Below are 20,786 nucleotides of genomic sequence, written 5' to 3'. Positions count from 1 at the left end.
TAGATAGTCTGTGGGTATGAATGGGCAGGGTGGTCAGGAATAGGAGACGTACCGTAACTAACTCTGTATTATTGCATTCCGTAGCTGTATGGACTGGACAGGAAAAGGTATATCCCCTGAGAGATTGTATCACATTCTCCTGGCTTTTGTTATTATTGACTGTTTGAAGGCAGTGGCTCATCATTGTTCTATGATTTAGGCACGACATAGTTCCAGCATGTCTCGGAATTAGTTTGTTTAGAATTTTAGTTGTGTTTGTTTTTATGTTGGACGGCAAACACTGAAATGATGTCAGGCTAAAAAGCAACATTTCCCTCCACTGACAATAGAGAGTAAATCTATTCTCTGTGAAAGCATTGCCGTTGATCTAAAATGTTACCTCCTGCACTGCAACATTTTACTGTCCCCTAGTGTTCACTTGGGCAAACTACACCTGTCTGCCAGTTATTCAGTTCAGCACTGTTGAAACATATTTATTTTGTACCTTTTTTTAAACTAAGCGAGTCAGTTAAGAACCAAACCGTGACCAAACCGACCCATAGCTGAGTGTAACTAACTAATAGTTTTTTTTGCCAAATTGTGGCCTCTTCAAACATTCAAAATGACACATTTTCCTTCTAATTTGCCCCTTTGGACTTCCTGTGCTGTAAATGAAGAGATTTTTGCTCAAGGTTCACAATCCTCAGTTCACAGTGCAAATGAGGATAGTAAAAGGGACACTTGGTTGCTGAACGTTGGAAAGTGTGATGCAATATTTCTTGAAGACTCCAAATACGACCTTCGTTATCGTCTTCCGGTCCATGATACAGATCCCAACTGTAACGAATCAAAGTATTTTAAGCATATAGCTTTCTCAGTCTTGTAACAATGACTCATAAGGCCCAAATGCACAGTGGCACTCACCATATATCAGAGGTCCTGAGAGGCCCAACACTTTCCTGGGCCTTTAAAAAAATGTGAGGACATCTGAAGCTTCAGGAAGTTCCCTGCTGGCTGTTTTTTTTAAGTCCCGGGGGCTTGAGGCATGACATCACTGAGTTATTTTCCCTAGTCTCTCTGTTATCTTTGCAATCTCACACACACACCCAGTCCTCCCAAATACTTTCTAGACCTCAGCGACTGTAGCTGCTGTTGGATCTGAAGACTGAACCTCACCTGAAGATAACCCTCTCATACAATAATGACTTACAATTACTTACAATGACTTACAAATACAATTACAAGAGGCCAACTTAGATGGCTATATAGGCAGTATGATACTGTTCTTTATCTTACAGAAAAACACAGAAACCAAAACGTAGAACGGACCATGGTTTGTACCAAGTATCAAAGCTATGCTATGCTAAACTAGTCAGTTCAATTCCATTTAGTATAATATTATTCTATTCCTTCTTGCATTTTTTTGAAACAATAAAGCTCACTTTTTGGACTTTTGAGTGCTACGTTTATTTTACACATACAAAATTGGTACTAAATAAAAAGTTGTTGTTTTACACAATACAAACCATAGAAAAGATTGTGTTCACCATCGAGAGAATGATCATAAACCAAGGCACATATTGCTCTCCTACAGAATGACCTAGCTGCATACAAAAGGAATGAATTTGAATGTTTTCTCTTCTCCTTTTGGTGCCCAATACTGACACCCACTGAAGTGTATTTACACAGGTAGACTCACACATATAGCATCATTCAATGCACAATTACACATCAATTAAACTACAAGTGTAAAAAAAAAATACATATTTTACACTTACACTCAGCAGACAAAGACCAGTGTCAAGTAAAATAATTTTGAAAAAACGCAAAAGGAAGTGAGGCCAGTATCAATATTCAGGCACATTTCTATATACAGCGTAGACAACTATATTTTCAGTACTCACAATCTCGATAACATGGATCCCGTATTGCCAAGTTACTTATTGCCGTAAGGTTTACAGAAGAGCACCACTAACAGTAGGAGCTTGTGAAATAGAATAGAGTTGTGCGCAGACAATGATCATTAATAGCATGGAACGAAGTAGATCAGGTATGTTATATAGAAATGGAGTACTAGATACATAACATTACAGCACAGTTTACCAGTGGCATCTATTGTATGCCGAGGTTTCATCATACTGATCTTTGGTAGATGGTCAACACAGAAATTAAATGTTGCTTGTTGTTAAAGCCATCATGGCTCTTACATTGTTCTATATCTATTTTGCCCTCTCCAGCGGTTTTTCCCAGGCAGGAAAACAGGAAAACGGGATGCAATGTGTTGCTTTACTTTAAAAGATAACGGGACAGGAAGAGGGCTTCCTCACACACATATGTGCAGGAAGCAGATTCCAGTGTTTTGTTTGGGTAATGTGTAGGGGCGGACTCTGGTGTTTAAAAAGGATGGGGGTCCAGCTCTCCATGTATATGATCCAGACAGGGAAGTGGTAAGATGGCTTCCACATATTGTATCCATGGTTTATGAGAAGTGGTCCCATGTAGGCAAAGCTTCAGTATACAACAAACAGTCCACATTCTAAATCAAATGGAATATAATGAAAACAGGGGTAAACCTTTGCTCTCTTTTTGCTATGTCTTCAGTCAAGAAGGACAATAGCGATAGTGATAAACTTGATCTTGTGTAGATTGCCCTCATTATTTTAAGCTGTTTCAGCAAATGGAGCAGAAGCACTATGTTGAAGTAGAATATTGAAGCAGTATGTTAAAGCAGTATGTTGAAGCAGTATGTTGAAACAGTATGTTGAAGTAGGATGTTGAAGCAGTATGTTGAAGCAGTATGTTGAAACGGTATGTTGAAGTAGGATGTTGAAGCAGTATGTTGAAGCAGTATGTTGAAACAGTATGTTGAAGTAGGATGTTGAAGCAGTATGTTGAAGTAGGATGTTGAAGCAGTATGTTGAAGCAATATGTTGAAGAAGAATAGTGAAGCAGTATGTTGAAGCAATATGTTGAAGAAGAATAGTGAAGCAGTTTGTTGAAGCAATATGTTGAAGCAGTATGTTGAAGCAATATGTTGAAGCAGTATGTTGAAGCAATATGTTGAAGCAGTTGTTGAAGAAGAATATTGAAGCAGTATGTTGAAGCAGTATGTTGAAGCGGGATGTTGAAGCAGTAGCTCTAGGATGAAAGGTTAAAGTTATTCAGATAACTTTGTGGTCATCCAAAGGACTATTGAGCTACTTCACATTTCCTGAGTTGGTTGTAATACTTTTGTTACAGTGGACCTCAGAGACTTGGGCTTTATCCACAACAATTGATGTGTTGATGAGTCCTGTCAAATACACGGGGAAAGACTTTAATTATTTCAGAGCTTCTGTTATCATTGTTTCCTGCCGGGCTCCCTGGACAATAGTAGCTCTTGGTGAGAAGGGTAATTCTGTCTGAAAGACAACTGCCACTGTGACTCACTGAATGACCCACCCTCTCTACATAGCTACAGTTGGTTTAGTCAACCATAAAAAAAACCACAATCAATCAAAATGAAGGAATACAGATTTCTGTGAGAGTAATCGGACAAAAAATCAAACACATTTTCTTTATCTCCTCTGAAACCTCAAATAAATGTAAAATAAATAAATGAAGCACAGTTGTGGAATGTTAACGGTTTTCTTTACACCAAATCTATTTCCCTTTGTCGTCATATTCACGTGACAGAAACAAATAAAATGAAAGAAAAGGAAATAAAAGCACTATTTCTTTAAAATAATAATAGAATAATAATAATAACAAGGGAGTGGAAAAAGGAGAAGTAAGAGTAGGAGGAACAAGAGGTAGAAGAAGAGGAAAAAGAACGAGAAGAAGAGAGAATTACTTAAAATTGGCACACGCTTGAGTGGACCCTATCATAGTGTGCTATGATTGGACGGATTAGTGGAAGAAGTTAATCCCGATGTGCTTTTAGTCAAAGGAAGAGCTGAGAGAGCTGAGAGACATCCTGCCTGCTGGTCTTTAGGCTCAGTGTGCTCAATATGGTGAGCCACTTCCCTCAGACCCATCCACCCCGTAGAGCTCAGCCAGGGTTCTGAAGCGAGGGCCCCAGTCGTTTAAGAAGTCATAGTCAAGGTTAGAGCCAGTAGAGGAACTATCCAGGGAACTGAGGCTACCAGCCAGGGACTCTGGCCCCTCGTAGCCATAGATGTGCAGGGTATCGTAGGGGATCTCATCCCTGTCATGGTCAGCCTCGTCTTTCTTCACCTCGATCATCACGGCCATGTCTCCCTTGCACGCGGTTGGCGGTTTCTTCACCATGGCGTAAAGGCTGGGGCCCTGCCTCATGCTCATGCTGCCGTCATTCCGAGCTGAGGTCAGGATGGACACGTCATAGCCATTGGTGTCCATCTCCCCACCGCCCTCCTCGTCGTACGTCACTAGCTGCTCGTGGATCTCACTCTTACCCAGAGTGACCAGGGCATCCTTCTGGTGACGTTTTCTCATAGCGATCAGGATCACTACGACTGGAACGAGGAAGAAAACATGTTTAATATCCATGTCACACAGTTTGGGGTTTCAATAAGTACTGAAAAAGATAGAAACGGGGGGGAAAAATATATATATATTTCATGAGGCAAATTAAATCGGGTGTGAGAAAATATTTTGTCGAATGGGTCTCCAGTATATTTCTTTGGGATTCGTATGATAATGACTTCAATGTTTAATAGTTAATCATCACTTCATTCTGTGTCTTTGGAAACAAGACAGCCGAATAACTGATCATCTTCTCATTAGCCTTCCCATTCTTCTCATGTTTTTCCCACATTATCTGCTTTTGTAGAAGCCTACTGCAGCAGTGTGATTGCTCTCTGCTTCAAATATGAGCTTTTGATAAAACATCTTTGGCACATGGCTCATCTAATATGACAAATGGCTTTCTCCCAAGACAGCAGAGAAATTATCAAAGAGAATATTTAGCTCAATGCTTCCCGTTCCTTCCACTATTTACTTCTCTTGTCCTGCATTCTTGAATATTATTTATCCAATCAGATACTGAGGTAAAACTCTTCAACTTTGCCCCAAAAAATAAACAAACAATAGATTGAAATTAGTTGCACATCCCCCATCATGTGTATTGTTCACTTTTATCGTTAATAAAACCTACCCTTGTCCTTGTGTCGTAAATACATCTTGATTTTACCCAAGAACACCTTGAGCTGAAGTACCTTGTTTAAAGATCTCTGTTTTTTTATTTCTTAGACGATTGCTCTATTTTACAACATGTCTTAATCAGGGACAGCGGTGTGGTAGAATGCCAGTTAAAATAGAGATGGTAGGGCCTCCCGGGTGGCGCAGTGGTTAAGGGCGCTGTACTGCAGCGCCAGCTGTGCCATCAGAGTCCCTGGGTTCGCGCTCTGTCGTAACCGGCCGCTACCGGGAGGTCCGTGGGGTGACGCACAATTGGCCTAGCGTAGTCCGGGTTAGGGAGGGCTTGGTCGGTAGGGATGTCCTTGTCTCATCGCGCACCAGCGACTCCTGTGGCGGGCCGGGCGCAGTGCGCGCTAACCAAGGTTGCACGGTGTAGCCTCTGACACATTGGTGCGGCTGGCTTCCGGGTTGGATGCACGCTGTGTCAAGAAGCAGTGCGGCTGGTTGGGTTGTGTATCGGAGGACGCATGACTTTCAACCTTCGTCTCTCCTGAGCCCGTACGGGAGTTGTAGCGATGAGACAAGATAGTAGCTACTACAACAATTGGATACCACGAAATTGTGGAGAAAAAGGGGTAAAAATTCAATAATATATTGTAGAGGAGAGATTGACTCACCCAGAATAGTCAGGATGCACACCAGTATAACAATAAGGGCGTGGACACTGACACCCATTTTGAGTTGGGCTGCTTTGCACTGGGTGTGGATCCTCTTGTTGTCACACCTGCACACTTTGATAGGCAGAGAGGTGATGCTGTTCATGGGAGGCCTGCCTCCATCGCTGATCCCAATTTCTATTACATAATCCCTGGAGTCCTCCAGGCTGAAGCCTCCATGTTTCAGCACTATGTTAGATGTGTTGTCTAGGAGAGGCGGACATAAAACAATGTTAGTTATTAGAGGTTTGCCATGGTTAGATTTTTATACATTACATGGGTCTTCATAGCATTGGTTCCAATGGTGGAATGATCTTAGCTACAATTTACTTAGGTGCAAACTTTTGCATCTACCTAATTTTTTAAAATGTATTTTTATTTCACCCTTATTCAACCAGGTAGGCCAGTTGAGAACAAGTACTCATTTACAACTGCGACCTGGCCAAGATAAAGCAAAGCAGTGTGACACAAACAACAACACAGAGTTACCCATGGAATAAACAAACATACAGTCAATGACACAATAGAAAAAAAAGTCTATATACAGTATGTGCAAATGGCGTGAGGAGGTAAGGCAATAAATAGGCCATAGTAGCGAAGTAATTACAATTTAGCAAATTAACACTGGAGTGATAGATGTGCAGATGATGATGATGTAGAAATACTGGTGTGCAAAAGAGCAAAAAAGTCAATAAAAACAATATGGGGATGAGGTAGGTTAGATTGGATGGTGTCACGCCCTGACCTTAGAGAGCCTTTTTATTTCTCCATTTGGTTAGGTCGGGGTGTGATTTGGGTGGGCATTCTAGTTTTTCTATTTCTTTGTTGGCCGGGTATGGTTCCCAATCAGAGGCAGCTATCGTTGTCTCTGATTGGGGATCATACTTAGGCAGCCTTTTTCCACCTTTAGTTTGTGGGATCTTGTTTGTGTGTAGTTGCTTTCTGCACTGCATGTAGCTTTGCTTTTCATTTTTTCGCTTTATTGTTTTTGTTCTTTGAGTTTCTCTTCCAAATAAAAGGATGGAAACATACCACGCTGCATCTTGCTTTTTGTATTTTGTTGTTTTTTTCAGTGTCATTTTAATAAAAGTAAAATGTACGTCTACCACGCTGCACCTTGGTCCAATCCATCTCTAAACGATCGTGACAGAAGATCCCACCACAAACGGACCAAGCAGCATGGCCAGGAGGAGCAGACATCCTGGACATGGGAGGATATCTTGGATGGTAAGGGATCCTGGTCATGGGAGGAGATCCAGGCCGGAAGTGATCGCCCTCCATGGGAGCAGACGGAGGCAGCGAGGGAGGAACAATGACGACACCGGGGTTCGCGACCACGAAGGAAGCACGAGAAGCAGGCCCCAAAAAATGTTTTGGGGGGCACATGGGGTTGTTGGCGGTGTCAGGTTTCAGACCAGAGCCAACTCCCCGCACTCGCTTTAAGGAGCGTGTGACCGCTCAGGCACCATGTTATGCAGTGATACGCACGGTGTCTCCAGTGCGCATTCACAGCCCGGTGTGCTCGGTGCCAGCTCCCCGCACTTGCCATGTGAACGTGAGCACACAGCCAGGATGGGTTGTGCCGGCTCAGCGCTCCGTGTCTCCAGTCCGCCTCCTCGGTCCAGGATATCCTGCGCCGGCTCTACGCACTGTGTCGCCAGTGCGCCTTCACAGCCCAGTGCGTCCTGTGCCAGTGCCCCGCACTTGCCGGGCTAAAGTGAGCATCCAGCCAGGACGGGTTGTGCCAGCTCTACATTCCAGACCTCCAGTGCGCCTCCACGGTCCAGTATATCCTGTGCCAGCTCCATGCACCCGGCCTCCAGTGCGTGTCTCCAGCATAGTACGTCCTGTGCCTGCTCCACGCACGAAGCCTCCAGTGATGATCCATGGCCCGGAGCCTCCAGTGATGATCCATGGCACGAAGCCTCCAGTGATGATCTATGACCCGGAGCCTACAGTGATGATCCATGGCACGAAGCCTCCAGTGATGATCCATGGCCCGGAGCCTCCAGTGAAGATTTATGGCCCGGAGCCTCCAGTGACGATCCTTGGCCCAAAACCTCTAGTGACGACACATGGCCCGGAGTCTCCAGTGACGATTCATGGCCCAAAGCCTCCAGAGACTATCCAAGGTCCGGAGTCTCCAGCGACGGTCTGCAGTCCGGAGCCTCTGGCGACGGTCTGCGGCCCGGAGCCTCCGGCGACGGTCTGCGGTCCGGAGGCTCCGGCAAGGGTTCCCGGTCCGGAGCCTCCGGCGACGATCTACGGTCCGGAGCCTCATGTGACGATCTACGGTCCGGAGTCCCCTGCGACGAGTCCCGAACCAGAGCCGCCACCGAGGTTAGATGCCCACCCGGACCCTCCCCCATGGAGTCAGGTTTTGCGGCTGGGTCTGCACCTTTGAGGGGGGTACTGTCACGCCCTACGTCCCGAACCGGAGACACCACCGAGGCTAGATGTATGCCTGCCACGCTGCACCTTGGTCCAATCCATCTCTAAATGATCGTGACAGATGGGCTATTTACCGATGGGCTGTGTACAGCTGCAGCAATCGGTTAGCTGCTCAGATAGCTGATGTTTAAAGTTAGTGAGGGAGATATATAAGTCTCCAACTTCAATGATTTTTGCAATTCTTTCCAGTCATTGGCAGCATAGAACTGGAAGGAAAGGCAGCCAAAGGAAGTGTTGGCTTTGGGGATGACCAGTGATATATACCTGCTGGAGCGCGTGCTATGCGTGGGTGTTGTTATCGTGACCAGTGAGCTGAAATAAGGCGGAGCTTTACCTAGTAAGGACTTATAGATGACCTGGAGCCAGTGGGTCTGGCGATGAATATGTAGTGAGGGACTTTAGAAAGGCAGGGCAGGATAGATATAGGTCTAATAAGCAGTTGAATCTGAGGGTTTATGGTTAAGTGAAACATTTCTGCACTAACAAAATCCCTAAAATCGCAGTAGGTAAGAATCCTCAAAGCAAGATAATTGAATGTGCTCCAAACCTCGATATAGGAATTAGGCTTTTCCACATGGTTAGTCCCATGTGGATTAGACATGATTATCTCCATGAGCTTTAGGTGCCAGTATATGTTCATAGAAACTGAGCATGCTCATTTTATATGTTCAATTTGGTTGGCCTCATTTTATTAGAGTTACAGTATATAACCTATGAAGGATGTACTGTAGTGTATACAGTACATCAAAGCTAGAGATATGGCCTTGACATGCACGTCATCACTAATGTAAGAACAAATTCTCACTGTTCTTCTGGTCTTCCGCTGCTATGACCTTCTCTCTAGTTGCACTGGGCTAATGTGCAGCCTACTCCCAGTGTTCTGTGTTCCTGGCTGATCATTACATGGTGAAATGTCACATCAGTTCATTATGCAGTGCAGCCAACGAGGCAGCACAGAGGGTGCCACCCCAGCACTGCACCGAAAATGTTCCCCAGCCAGAGTGCCTCTGAGGCCGTCACTGTTGCTCTCCAAATATGTAATGAAGGGCTGCTGGTTTTAAAGAGCTTGTACATCATGAATATTTCAGGGGCTCTCAGCGGTTTGTTGCTGTTCTCGTTTCCACCCGACTAGATGGATAACGTTCAGACGTCAGATAGTTTTAGAACGGAGCGCTGCCCAGGCTGATTCCTCGACCACTGGGGAGCACAGTGCTATCCTGAGCACATATCTGAACCAGCCATTCACCTCCAAATTGTCCCTGTTATACACACCTCACTGCCCCTCACACCAACCAACAGCTTAACATTAGTAGAATGTGTCTGCCTGCACAGCTTAAGGTGCCATAATAAAGGTGCCACTTGTCACATGTTCATGCATAGAAAGGATCAGTTCTCTCACCGTTGTTATCGATGACTGAAAAGTTGCCGTTCGGCTTCACCAACGTGAAGCTGAATGCGGGCAAATGATCATCTTTGTCTGTGGCACTTATGGTCCCAATCACCTGTGTGAGGGGAATACATTTAAATAAAGACTTAATGCAAGTTTCAGAAAAGTTTAATGATTGATGGCTTAGATGACGTCTAACTCTGGAAAAAACCCTACCGTTCCAGCCATATCATTTTCACAAACGAATATCTCCTCAATGGACAGCTCTGGTTTGTTGTCATTGATATCAATGACCAGTATGTTGACGTTCACAAAAGATTCCAGTCCTGAAGAGGAGATGGGAAACGTTATTTTATTATTGGGAAATACCTAAACCATACTAGTTATTAAGATAAAAAATGTTTTGGACATGAATTACATTTCACGCAATAAATGTGTATTTGCTGTTAATACGATTAAAGATGATGGCTAATGTCATACCATTTGGTTCCTCCTTAGCTTTAACCTGGAACATGTGATTGGCTACTAACTCCCGATCCAGCTTCCTCACTGTGAAAAGTTGTCCAGTTATGGGGTTGATACCAATGGGACTGTCCTTGTCCTCAATGGAATACCTGTAGAGGGCACATTGAAACATTGTGGAAATCACCTCTCAGAAAAGAAGTGCTGTTAATTCTAGCATCAGTAGCATGTGAATGTGTTGTAGTACCGTATGGCCTTTTTGGCTTGATCAGGATCTCTGGCTGAAATGACTCCAATATTATTGACCATCATTTCCTCAATGACATTAAAGTTGTAGATGCTCTTGCTGAATTCTGGCTGCTCATCAACATCTAGCACCTGGATGGTCACCTGGGCCTTGATCAAAGGATTGTCCTTATTATCCGCAGGGGACTGCAAGTGGTTCTCCCTCACATGCACAAAGAATGTGTAGCTGCTCTTGGTTTCATAATCCAGTCCCTGAAAAGTAGTTAAGGAACTTTAAGGAAAAGACTCAGTACATGTACTATATGTATACAGTGCCTTGCGAAAGTATTTGGCCCCCTTGAACTTTGCGACCTTTTGCCACATTTCAGGCTTCAAACATAAAGATATAAAACTTTATTTTTTTGTGAAGAATCAACAACAAGTGGGACACAATCATGAAGTGGAACGACATTTATTGGATATTTCAAACTTTTTTAACAAATCAAAAACTGAAAAATTGGGCGTGCAAAATTATTCAGCCCCCTTAAGTTAATACTTTGTAGCGCCACCTTTTGCTGCGATTACAGCTGTAAGTCGCTTGGGGTATGTCTCTGTCAGTTTTGCACATCGAGAGACTGAACATTTTTCCCATTCCTCCTTGCAAAACAGCTCGAGCTCAGTGAGGTTGGATGGAGAGCATTTGTGAACAGCAGTTATCAGTTCTTTCCACAGATTCTCGATTGGATTCAGGTCTGGACTTTGACTTGGCCATTCTAACACCTGGATATGTTTATTTTTGAACCATTCCATTGTAGATCTTCCCTGTCCCCGCTGAAGAAAAGCAGGCCCAAACCATGATGCTGCCACCACCATGTTTGACAGTGGGGATGGTGTGTTCAGCTGTGTTGCTTTTACGCCAAACATAACGTTTTGCATTGTTGCCAAAAAGTTCAATTTTGGTTTCATCTGACCAGAGCACCTTCTTCCACATGTTTGGTGTGTCTCCCAGGTGGCTTGTGGCAAACTTTAAACGACACTTTTTATGGATATCTTTAAGAAATGGCTTTCTTCTTGCCACTCTTCCATAAAGGCCAGATTTGTGCAATATACGACTGATTGTTGTCCTATGGACAGAGTCTCCCACCTCAGCTGTAGATCTCTGCAGTTCATCCAGAGTGATCATGGGCCTCTTGGCTGCATCTCTGATCAGTCTTCTCCTTGTATGAGCTGAAAGTTTAGAGGGACGGCCAGGTCTTGGTAGATTTGCAGTGGTCTGATACTCCTTCCATTTCAATATTATCGCTTGCACAGTGCTCCTTGGGATGTTTAAAGCTTGGGAAATCTTTTTGTATCCAAATCCGGCTTTAAACTTCTTCACAACAGTATCTCGGACCTGCCTGGTGTGTTCCTTGTTCTTCATGATGCTCTCTGCGCTTTTAACGGACCTCTGAGACTCACAGTGCAGGTGCATTTATACGGAGACTTGATTACACACAGGTGGATTGTATTTATCATCATTAGTCATTTAGGTCAACATTGGATCATTCAGAGATCCTCACTGAACTTCTGGAGAGCGTTTGCTGCACTGAAAGTAAAGGGGCTGAATAATTTTGCACGCCCAATTTTTCAGTTTTTGATTTGTTAAAAAAGTTTGAAATATCCAATAAATGTCGTTCCACTTCATGATTGTGTCCCACTTGTTGTTGATTCTTCACAAAAAAATACAGTTTTATATCTTTATGTTTGAAGCCTGAAATGTGGCAAAAGGTCGCAAAGTTCAAGGGGGCCGAATACTTTCGCAAGGCACTGTAATCTTCAGCAAATGTGTCATTCTCATACATATTCCCTACATCGTTATCTATAATGTACAGGCTGTACTGATACTTTTTTTTTTCGCAGAATACTTTATTAAGTAGTTTAATTTTCATTACTTAATAATGGTCTTCAAGGAGTCTTTCAAGGACATTCATTTTCATATGTGCTTCAAAGAGTGCATGGTCTTATTTCTTTAGTCTCTGCTACTGTATAGTTTAGTGTTATGTGTCATTCGGTAATGTTCTTATCTACAGTAGAGTTTAGGACAGATTAGGAAAGCATTAAACCTGGTTGCACTATAGAGACAAAAATGTGGATCGTTTTTGTTTTGTGATAAAAAAAAAAGTAACAGTTTAGGATGAGTGAAATACCTTTTTCAGCATGAGGTTGCCGTCTTTGATCTGACTGCGCTCCATTTCAAAAATGTCAGATGAAGGTGCTATGGTGAAGATGGGGTCTTTATTCTGGATCTCATCTCTGTCCTCCAGGACCATGGTGTCTATTCTCTGTCCCCGCTTCATGTCCTCTTTCACTCTAAATACATAGGAACCTAGGGAAAAAGACACTACGTGTTAGTAAGAGAAGCTTCTGAGGGACAACATTATGGAATAATCCCAAATTTGCTACAAGGAATTCAGTAACAATCATTCATATTTAGGTTTATCTCCTATAAGACCAATAACTGTCAATGTGCTTTAACTGTATAGCTGTCAGGGATGTTCTTTTTTGCCCTTACTTTTGGTAAATGTGGCTATGTTATCATTGATGTCGCTGACTGCGATGCTGACAGAGGTGGTGGCGGTGCCCCCTTGTTTAAGTCCTCTCAGATCCTGGGCTTGAACCACAACCACATAGCTACTCTGGGTCTCACGGTCCAGGTTCTCATATTTGGTGGTGATAATCCCTGAAATGAAGAACATTCATTTAGTCTTTGATTTATGACTCGTGCATCTTCAGAGGCATGAATACAACAGTAAATGAATATGGTGTTATTAGGAAAGAATATTGAAAAGAGATTAAGATACAATGGACTTTATGACGTATGAGTTCAAATGAATGAACATCTCCTACCTGTTGTGCTGTCTATATTGAAGAAATCTCCCCCCTCTAATAATTTGTAATCAAGTTCTCCATTTGCAGTCGTTGGATCATCTGCATCAGTGGCTGTGACTTCTATCACTTTAGTTCCTACACAGGGAAGAAATAAAGAGAAGTAATTTAGCAAAAGCATTCTTTAATATCCAGCATAACCATCCCTGTGTTTAGGATTTGATCTCCTGTACCTCTTTTGGATCTCTCTTTGATAGAAGCGTTGAACGATTTAGTAAACACTGGATCATTGTCATTGATGTCAGTAACCAGGATCACAAAGTCTTCCACTTTCTCCACCAATTTGTTGCTGGTATCAACCAGCTTTGCACTTAGATGGTATTTGCTTTTCACCTCTCGATCCAATCGTTCAGTGACAAAGATGTCTCCTTTTTCATCCACTTTGAAGATTGTGTTGGCACCTTCTCCCTCAATGACATAGTGTGTCCTGTCACCAGACTTTGTTGACTTTAACTACAAATAGAAAAACAGATGACAATGTTAAGATAAGACATTCTGATCTATCAGATATATCATTACTGTATATCCTCTTTCAACTCTCTGGCTTTTTACCTGAGCCTCCAAGGTAAAACAATGACATACCTTTCCAAGATAGTATTGGAAGTAGGTTGGCCTTTCCTCCTCCACGTAAAGGTTGTTCCACAACCACTCTCTCTTGTGCCTGTGGAGAACTGGGCTGGTTTGGAGTGCTGGCCTCTGATCCATATGTTCAGCCATGGTTAGACTGAGGGTCAGGGCCAAGGCAAAGAGACCCATCCACAGCTCTGGTGCCGTCATCTGCCTCCATGCAGACTGTCTCATCATCTGAAGGAAGGGAGAAGCAGATAATTAAATTTGGGCCATTGAGACCACTCACACCTCAGGCAACACTACTAGCTCAAAAAATATTTGTCTTCTTTCAATTGCTTAGTTATTACTTCAGGTGCGTTTAATTAAGCTTGACTGGCATGCCCAGTGGGCAGGGTTGGCACTTTTGGGAGTTTTCCGCTAGAAAAGTTGAATGGACACTTTCTTTAATGGACACTTTCTTTGTGGACAAGAGGATAGCTAAGCATTAAAGCAGTCCATCCCAGATAATATCCTTTATCTGGATTATTCCACTCTTATTGTTGCCAGCCCTTAAGCAGTGGATATTAAGATGAGGGGGATTATGGTTCATAAATGTTCCCAAATAGCTTAATATCATATTCTAAAGTCCAAAAACTACTACAATCAAATTACTTTCATTACAACCCCATATAGCACAGATAAGAAAGTCTCTTATATTCTCCACACTGACAATAAGCTTATCTTGGCCTTTGAGGTAATGAACTTGGCAGGTAAATATCTTATCACGTTTTGTTGTTCCATATCAGAACAGGTAAAAATTGTTTGTTGGGCCACCCAAGTGGCGCAGTGGTCTAAGGCACTGCATCGCAGTGTTAGCTGTGCCACTAGAGATTCTGGGTTCGAGTCAAAGCTCTGTCGCAGCTGGCCGTGACCGGGAGACCCATGGGGCGGTGAGAAATTGGCCTAGCGTCATCTGGGTTAGGGGAGGGTTTGGCCGGCAGGGATGTCCTTGTCCCATCGCGCACTAGCGACTCCTGTGGCTGGCCAGGCGCAGTGCACGCAGACAACGTACCAGGTGTACAGTGTTTCCTCTGACACATTGGTGCGGCTGGCTTCCGAGTTAAGCGGGCATTGTGTCAAGAAGCAGTGCGGCTTGGTTGGATTGTGTTTCGGAGGACGCACGGCTCTCGACCTTCGCCTGTCCCGAGTCCGTACGGGAGTTGCAGCAATGAGACAAGACTGTATCTACCAATTGGATACCACGAAATTGGGGAGAAAAAGGGGTAAAAATATATATAAAATATTGGAAAACATTGACTCTGTGCTGTAATGTAAAGAGTCAAACAAACTTTCCTATATATGGTTGTCTTGTTACTCCTAATCGTATGTGCGTCATTCAATGTCCTTCCTGCCACGCCCTGAAGTTTATCCCCTAAAGGAGAGATAACTTTTTTCAACTCCAGGCACTTTAGAAATAGACATCCTTAATCGTCACTGTTTGCAGCTGTAGTCATGGATGGCCCATTATGTCCAAAATTGAATTTTTTAAATATCTCCTTGTTCTGTTACTGGGTACTTACAGTGAGTCCTCCCAGTGAGGTCATGATGTCTGGCCTTTTATCAAGGAGAGGAAGTGTAAACACAATTTCTTTGGGAAATAACATTCCCATTTCTAATGAAGGGTCATCATTAAGCTAATGCTACTGTGGCCTCACACCCTTCCTGCAATTCAATTTCTGCCCCCGTCTTCTTCCCCCTCTCTCTTTCTCCCCCTCTCTCTCAGTCGCTCTGGCTCTCTCTTTCTCTGACAATTTTCTTGAGCAGTAGCGAGAGTTAAGGAGACAACAATGGGATTTTAAACAATGTGTTAAATTAGTTGGTTTAGGTAGGATGCTATCGGACAATGGTAAAGTATTTCATTCAGGGCCTAGTTCAAATGGATAGTTCAAATGGATCAATCCCATTTTAACTCTTAAATGACAGGCAAGCTTATATCCAGAATATCAGTTTCTTGTTCTCCTCAAAGCGAGTCCATTGACCTTTCATTTGAATGCCATTCAATGATAACTGAAAGTCAATTTCTCTGTCTGTGCCATTTTAAATGGTCTATACAAATGTCAGATTTGATGACCATGTAGATATTTTTCTGAAGTTTTCAATAATGCAGCTAATCATGTAGAAAAAAAGAGGAATACGTACTGTATTTTGAAATATGCTGTACATTATTCAGCTTGAATTCATCTTAGTAGGCTATGACTCACAGTTCACAGGCTGGTATGCCTGAGACAATTGGTGCTGTGTTCCAACCCCAAGTAGCACACAAAGCTATATGGAGTATCCACATCAATTGATCAGTTTATGGATATAGTCATACAACCTGACTTGATGCACCTGCAATCTCTAATCATATACTGTACTGTAACATTAGTCGAAAAATAAGCAATATTTGGTACTATCAAGGCAAGCACTCAGCATACACATTATGTTGAGTTCTGTCTATCCAAGATCAACTATCATGCAAGCCTCAATACTGTGATGATACTGTAGAATTAAGTGACGTACAATATGTGTGTGTGGGTGCGTGTGTTTGCCCACTGTAGATTAAAACAGCTTTAATCACATAGCAGCTTCCAATAATCTGTCAGCCTACTCACTCCTCTAGGATACTCCGTCTGTCACTGATGAGCCGTCTCCTCAGCCCTGCTTCACCCACCCAATATCACACTGGACTCACTGGCTCTCTCTGGCAGCACTTATTCTCTGAGTCTGACAGACAGTGTCTATCTATCGCACCTCTTCTTCGAGCTCTTTCACCACAGTTATTTGACATTATATTTGCTATAAGGATTAGTTCAGTGTCATTAGATGTTATTTGACTAGTTGAACTGCTGTCCTAGTGTTCGGCTGTATGTTCGGCTTCATTGTCATAATTTCAAGTCTCGACAATTAATCCTGGAGCACCTGCATCTTGATCTATCGAAACAATTCAATGTTATTAACACTGTCATAAATCTGGTATAGGTAAATTAATTATTAAATTAATTAATTAATGCTATGTTTGCCTACTTTTGAAAGGAAAACGATACCTGAGGTTGAGTTACCTTACACTTACGTCATAGAATACAAGACTCAATACATTGTACACTACTGTGTAACTCAAGATGCACAGATGGTTTCAGGATTTCTTTTGATTTATTTCTCCCTCATGGCTACAGAGTATTAGTGTAGCACACATCAACATAGTCAATCTGGTATCAAATTGTCTCGAGGGTTCAGCCTTGCACTCGGGGCTAACGTTATCAAATCAGTCGCTGTTGTCCATTGTGGTGATAGATTATATGCGTTTGAGACGCAACAAGATACAACATACTGCATCGATGTGGTATTTAAATCATACATTTTATACGTGTTCACACAAATTATAAAATGTTATGTCTAACAATAGAAACAAAACAATTCATACAGTATAAATGACTGGAATGACTTACCAAAGATTAAAAATTTTCTGAACTCCTGCTTTTTAGCTCGTCCAATGCGTATGAGGCAGGTATAAGTCACAGGTAGATCCTGGGTGAAAGAGCATTAGTAATGTTAGCTGTTGGCTGTGGACCTGTCAGATTCTCTTCTCAGAGGGGAGCACTAAGAACTTCCAGGCCAGCACAGTGGCCACAGAGATCAGCCCAGTTCCCCTGGTCACGTTTCCTGTTATAGTCCCTCTCCTCTCCTAATTGCAGCCTGAAGAGCAGAGCCTGGGCTGAGGGGGGAGAGGGAGGCATGCGATGCGTGTATCACAGCGCCGCACGTCGCTGCTGAAGTGACTGGAGGAGGCGGTGAGAGCACCAGCCACATGTTAAGAGGCAGGCAGACTGTGGTGCGTGGAGGGGCAGAGCGGTGTGAGAAACATTACATTTCTGCTCTCGCCTTCTTGATGAAAACACAAAAAGAAGGAGAGAAAGCAAAGAGATTCATTATTCATACCTATGGGACAAAGTTTATGATAAACAGGTTATAGACGTTAATCCCATGAGATTTCCCACATAGTGGTATTGCATTTTTCAGGGCTACGGCGGCGTATCTGCCTCTGAGATCTTGTCTAAGTCGGTAAGTGAGATGAGTGGGCTTTCTCCAGTACTCTCTCGCTTGTCCCTTGAGCATCATCTGTAATTTGGGGAATTGGACTGGAGCTGTACCCTGTAGAGCTGAAGGGAGGCAGTCAGTTTAGTGAGATTAGTCTTAAAGAGACGGCAAGCCTGTTTGACAGAAGACCAAGGATGATACCTTAGGGGAGCGAGAGAGAGAGACTATTTGACTTTTGTTTGTTTGTTTTCCTGCTTGGCAACCGTAACTCTTCTCAACGTTTTCGTGGATCAGACAGCAGACAGACAAGTAGCTCTAGAATGAAGTAGCCGTCCCTGCAGTGGGAGCAGCAAATCAACCTCCTGTCTCTCTCCGTGTCTCTTACTGTTCTATTCTTCTGTCGTTATTCACCTGCTTTGACCTCACTTTACATTTCAAATCATTCTTTGATGGCTACTTGTAGGTATTTCCTTCTGGTAATGGACTCTCAAAAGAAAGCAGCTATTATTATAATTATAGGGGTCTGTATTACAAGAAAATTACACCATCCTTTGTCACAGCAGGGGTCATGGTTCTAGCTGTAATTGGTAGGAGGGAGGGGATCTGCTTCTTCTGTAGATATATTCTGTATATAGTTGCGCACTTAAAGAGAGAGATATGATATTATGCACATAGCTATTTAGCTGTTTAGATATTAGATATAGTCATGGGAATCTACAGGGTTCCCGGGGGGGGGGGGGGGGGGGGGGGGGGGCGTGCTGAAGGCACAGCCTCTAGAATAAAAAGTTCAAAATGAATAAATGAAATCCCCCTAAATGCCACGCAGACCATAGACATAATTATGTATATACATACTTCTCAGAGCAGTAGATATTTAATCATACATATTATAACTATGTTATGTGTTACTTTACATTGATCTGAACTGGCCTCTTGCATGTGACAGAGTGAGAGGTGTGCTGTGTGACTGAGAAATGTAGACCAGGGGGTGATTCTTGGAAAGGGAGCTTGATTTTCCATGTAGCCTATGCAGAGACTCAGATACTCTTCATGTGTCTGGGAAATGTAATGAAGTCCCTCTGTAAGACTCAGAGGACGCTCAGTGGAATGCAGCAGTGCTTTGACCTAATGATATTACTGGAAGCTCTTCTCATTTTCCATTTTGGCAGTCATTTCTGTTTCAAGTGGTCAGATAGTGGTTGTGTCACACTGATGTCTTGACCATTGAGACAGTGTTTAACCCTGTCCAGTCCTTGGTGTGTGATCCTTGATGTTCATCACAGCCAGCGAAGGGGAGTCAATGCCTTGTGAAGTGTGCTCTTTAAAAATAGCAGGGTTCTTGCCATAGTTCATTTGCTTTGGGCAAGCAGTACGCTGTATAGCCCCTTAGAGAATGGTGGTGACGTACAGTTTACAAGAACTCATCTGACTGATCTCATTGCGAATGTGCCTGAGGTGTGCTGTGTGACTGAGATATGGGAAGGAACCAACTTTATAACCCCCCCCCCCCATCCCAAATCAAAACATATCCCCCTCCCATCTCTAACACTATGCATTCTTCAACATTTTAAGCAGTGAACTGACACCCCACTGAATTATTTTGTGCTGCTTTTTGTAGAGGGTTGTTTTCTTTTCTCTCCCCATGATTCTACCTGACTGTGATTGCCCCCCACTTTCGTCACTTTTCAAGCTTCTCGGCTCGTCAATCCAGCCAGCGAGAGGTTATTTCAATGACACCAACCTGATGCAGAGGATTGTGCCCCTCTCACTTTCCAGGGCTTACTGATGGTGCCTACAATGCACTCTAGATCTGGTGTTGGGGGGAGATCATGGTAAATTATGCAACATGTTGGAAGCGTTCCTCTTCACTAGTTAAGTATTCAAGTTGGAAAATGTTATGCTTCCAATACAGTCAGTGTTAATTCAGCTCAGCTAGACTGTGGTGGCTGGATGCTCACTCTAAATAAAGTGAAGTAAAAGATACAATCGAGTGGAAATAGGGAATTGGATACATTCAGTAAGGAATACAATGTACAGTGCCATGTTTTTAAACACTGAACGTAATTACATCAAATGTCTAACTGTGTAAAATAAAAATGACATCTAGGTCATGTCACCTTGACAGTTCAACGGGTAACCACTTTAACGATGTAGTGCTGTAATAAAACATTTTATTTGACTGCTTTGACCGGGATATAATTCACAAATTCACTATATTTTGGTACAGTTTCTCTAAAATGAAAAACTGTTAACTCCAACAACAATCCAAACACATATGACATTGGCTTGTTTTTTTATGATAGTGAGATGTGTGGAGTTGAAGAAACCTGAAGCGATGCTCTGAAAAAATGAAAGAGAAAGCCGCTTAGTTGTTTGAGAAAATAGACTTAGGCAACGCTTTCATGTTGCTTTCCTTAGACTCACATATTGAAACCATTAATTCCCAGAATATATTCCCTTCAGGTTTTTAGACTTGAGAGAGTTAAAATTGCCATAGCGTTTCATCATGATGTTGCACTTTGCCCTTCTTACCTTCTCTCAAAAACAAACTGCACAGCCAATGCATTATGGGTAACTACAAGAGAAAGCTCTTAATTTGTCAAAAATGCTGTAATTTTTCATTTACAGGACCAATAGAACCAACAGATATTATAATTGTCATATGTCAATTGATATTTTACTCCCAACATAGCTCATTTAAATCAGAAATCAGATGCAGAAATCATACATTATACGGAATGTGCCTTTAGGACTTTGTATCTACCCTTGATGAAGACTTTGTAAAGATGGTAATGGCGCTGAAGAACACGGCTGATTTTTTACATTCTCCCAACCAATTGTGCAATTTTGTATTTTTTTGCGTTTTATGTAACTTATTTTTTTAAACTTATTGTGTACATAAAGTCACTGCTACC

The 20,786-nt window shown here is 42.6% G+C and overlaps 1 protein-coding gene across 1 annotated transcript; it reads right to left on the bottom strand.

The window, feature by feature from the left end:
• Positions 1-1,421: 1,421 nt before the first annotated feature.
• Positions 1,422-17,590, bottom strand: LOC110526277 (cadherin-5). Its single transcript, XM_036980630.1, has 12 exons — positions 17,283-17,590; positions 13,828-14,049; positions 13,419-13,698; positions 13,207-13,323; positions 12,872-13,039; positions 12,507-12,685; positions 10,343-10,593; positions 10,114-10,247; positions 9,850-9,959; positions 9,646-9,748; positions 5,757-6,002; positions 1,422-4,454 (listed from the first exon to the last, which is right to left on the bottom strand). Exons 2-12 carry the CDS (start codon positions 14,047-14,049, stop codon positions 3,964-3,966), a joined length of 2,301 nt encoding a protein of 766 aa, XP_036836525.1. The 5' UTR covers positions 17,283-17,590; the 3' UTR covers positions 1,422-3,963.
• Between the last annotated feature and the right edge of the window lie 3,196 nt (positions 17,591-20,786).

Source organism: Oncorhynchus mykiss, chromosome 6 (assembly GCF_013265735.2).
Source record: "Oncorhynchus mykiss isolate Arlee chromosome 6, USDA_OmykA_1.1, whole genome shotgun sequence".
Lineage (NCBI taxonomy): Eukaryota > Metazoa > Chordata > Actinopteri > Salmoniformes > Salmonidae > Oncorhynchus > Oncorhynchus mykiss.
The sequence above is the reverse complement of the archived record's forward strand: the minus strand, read 5'-3'. Positions and strand labels throughout refer to the sequence as shown.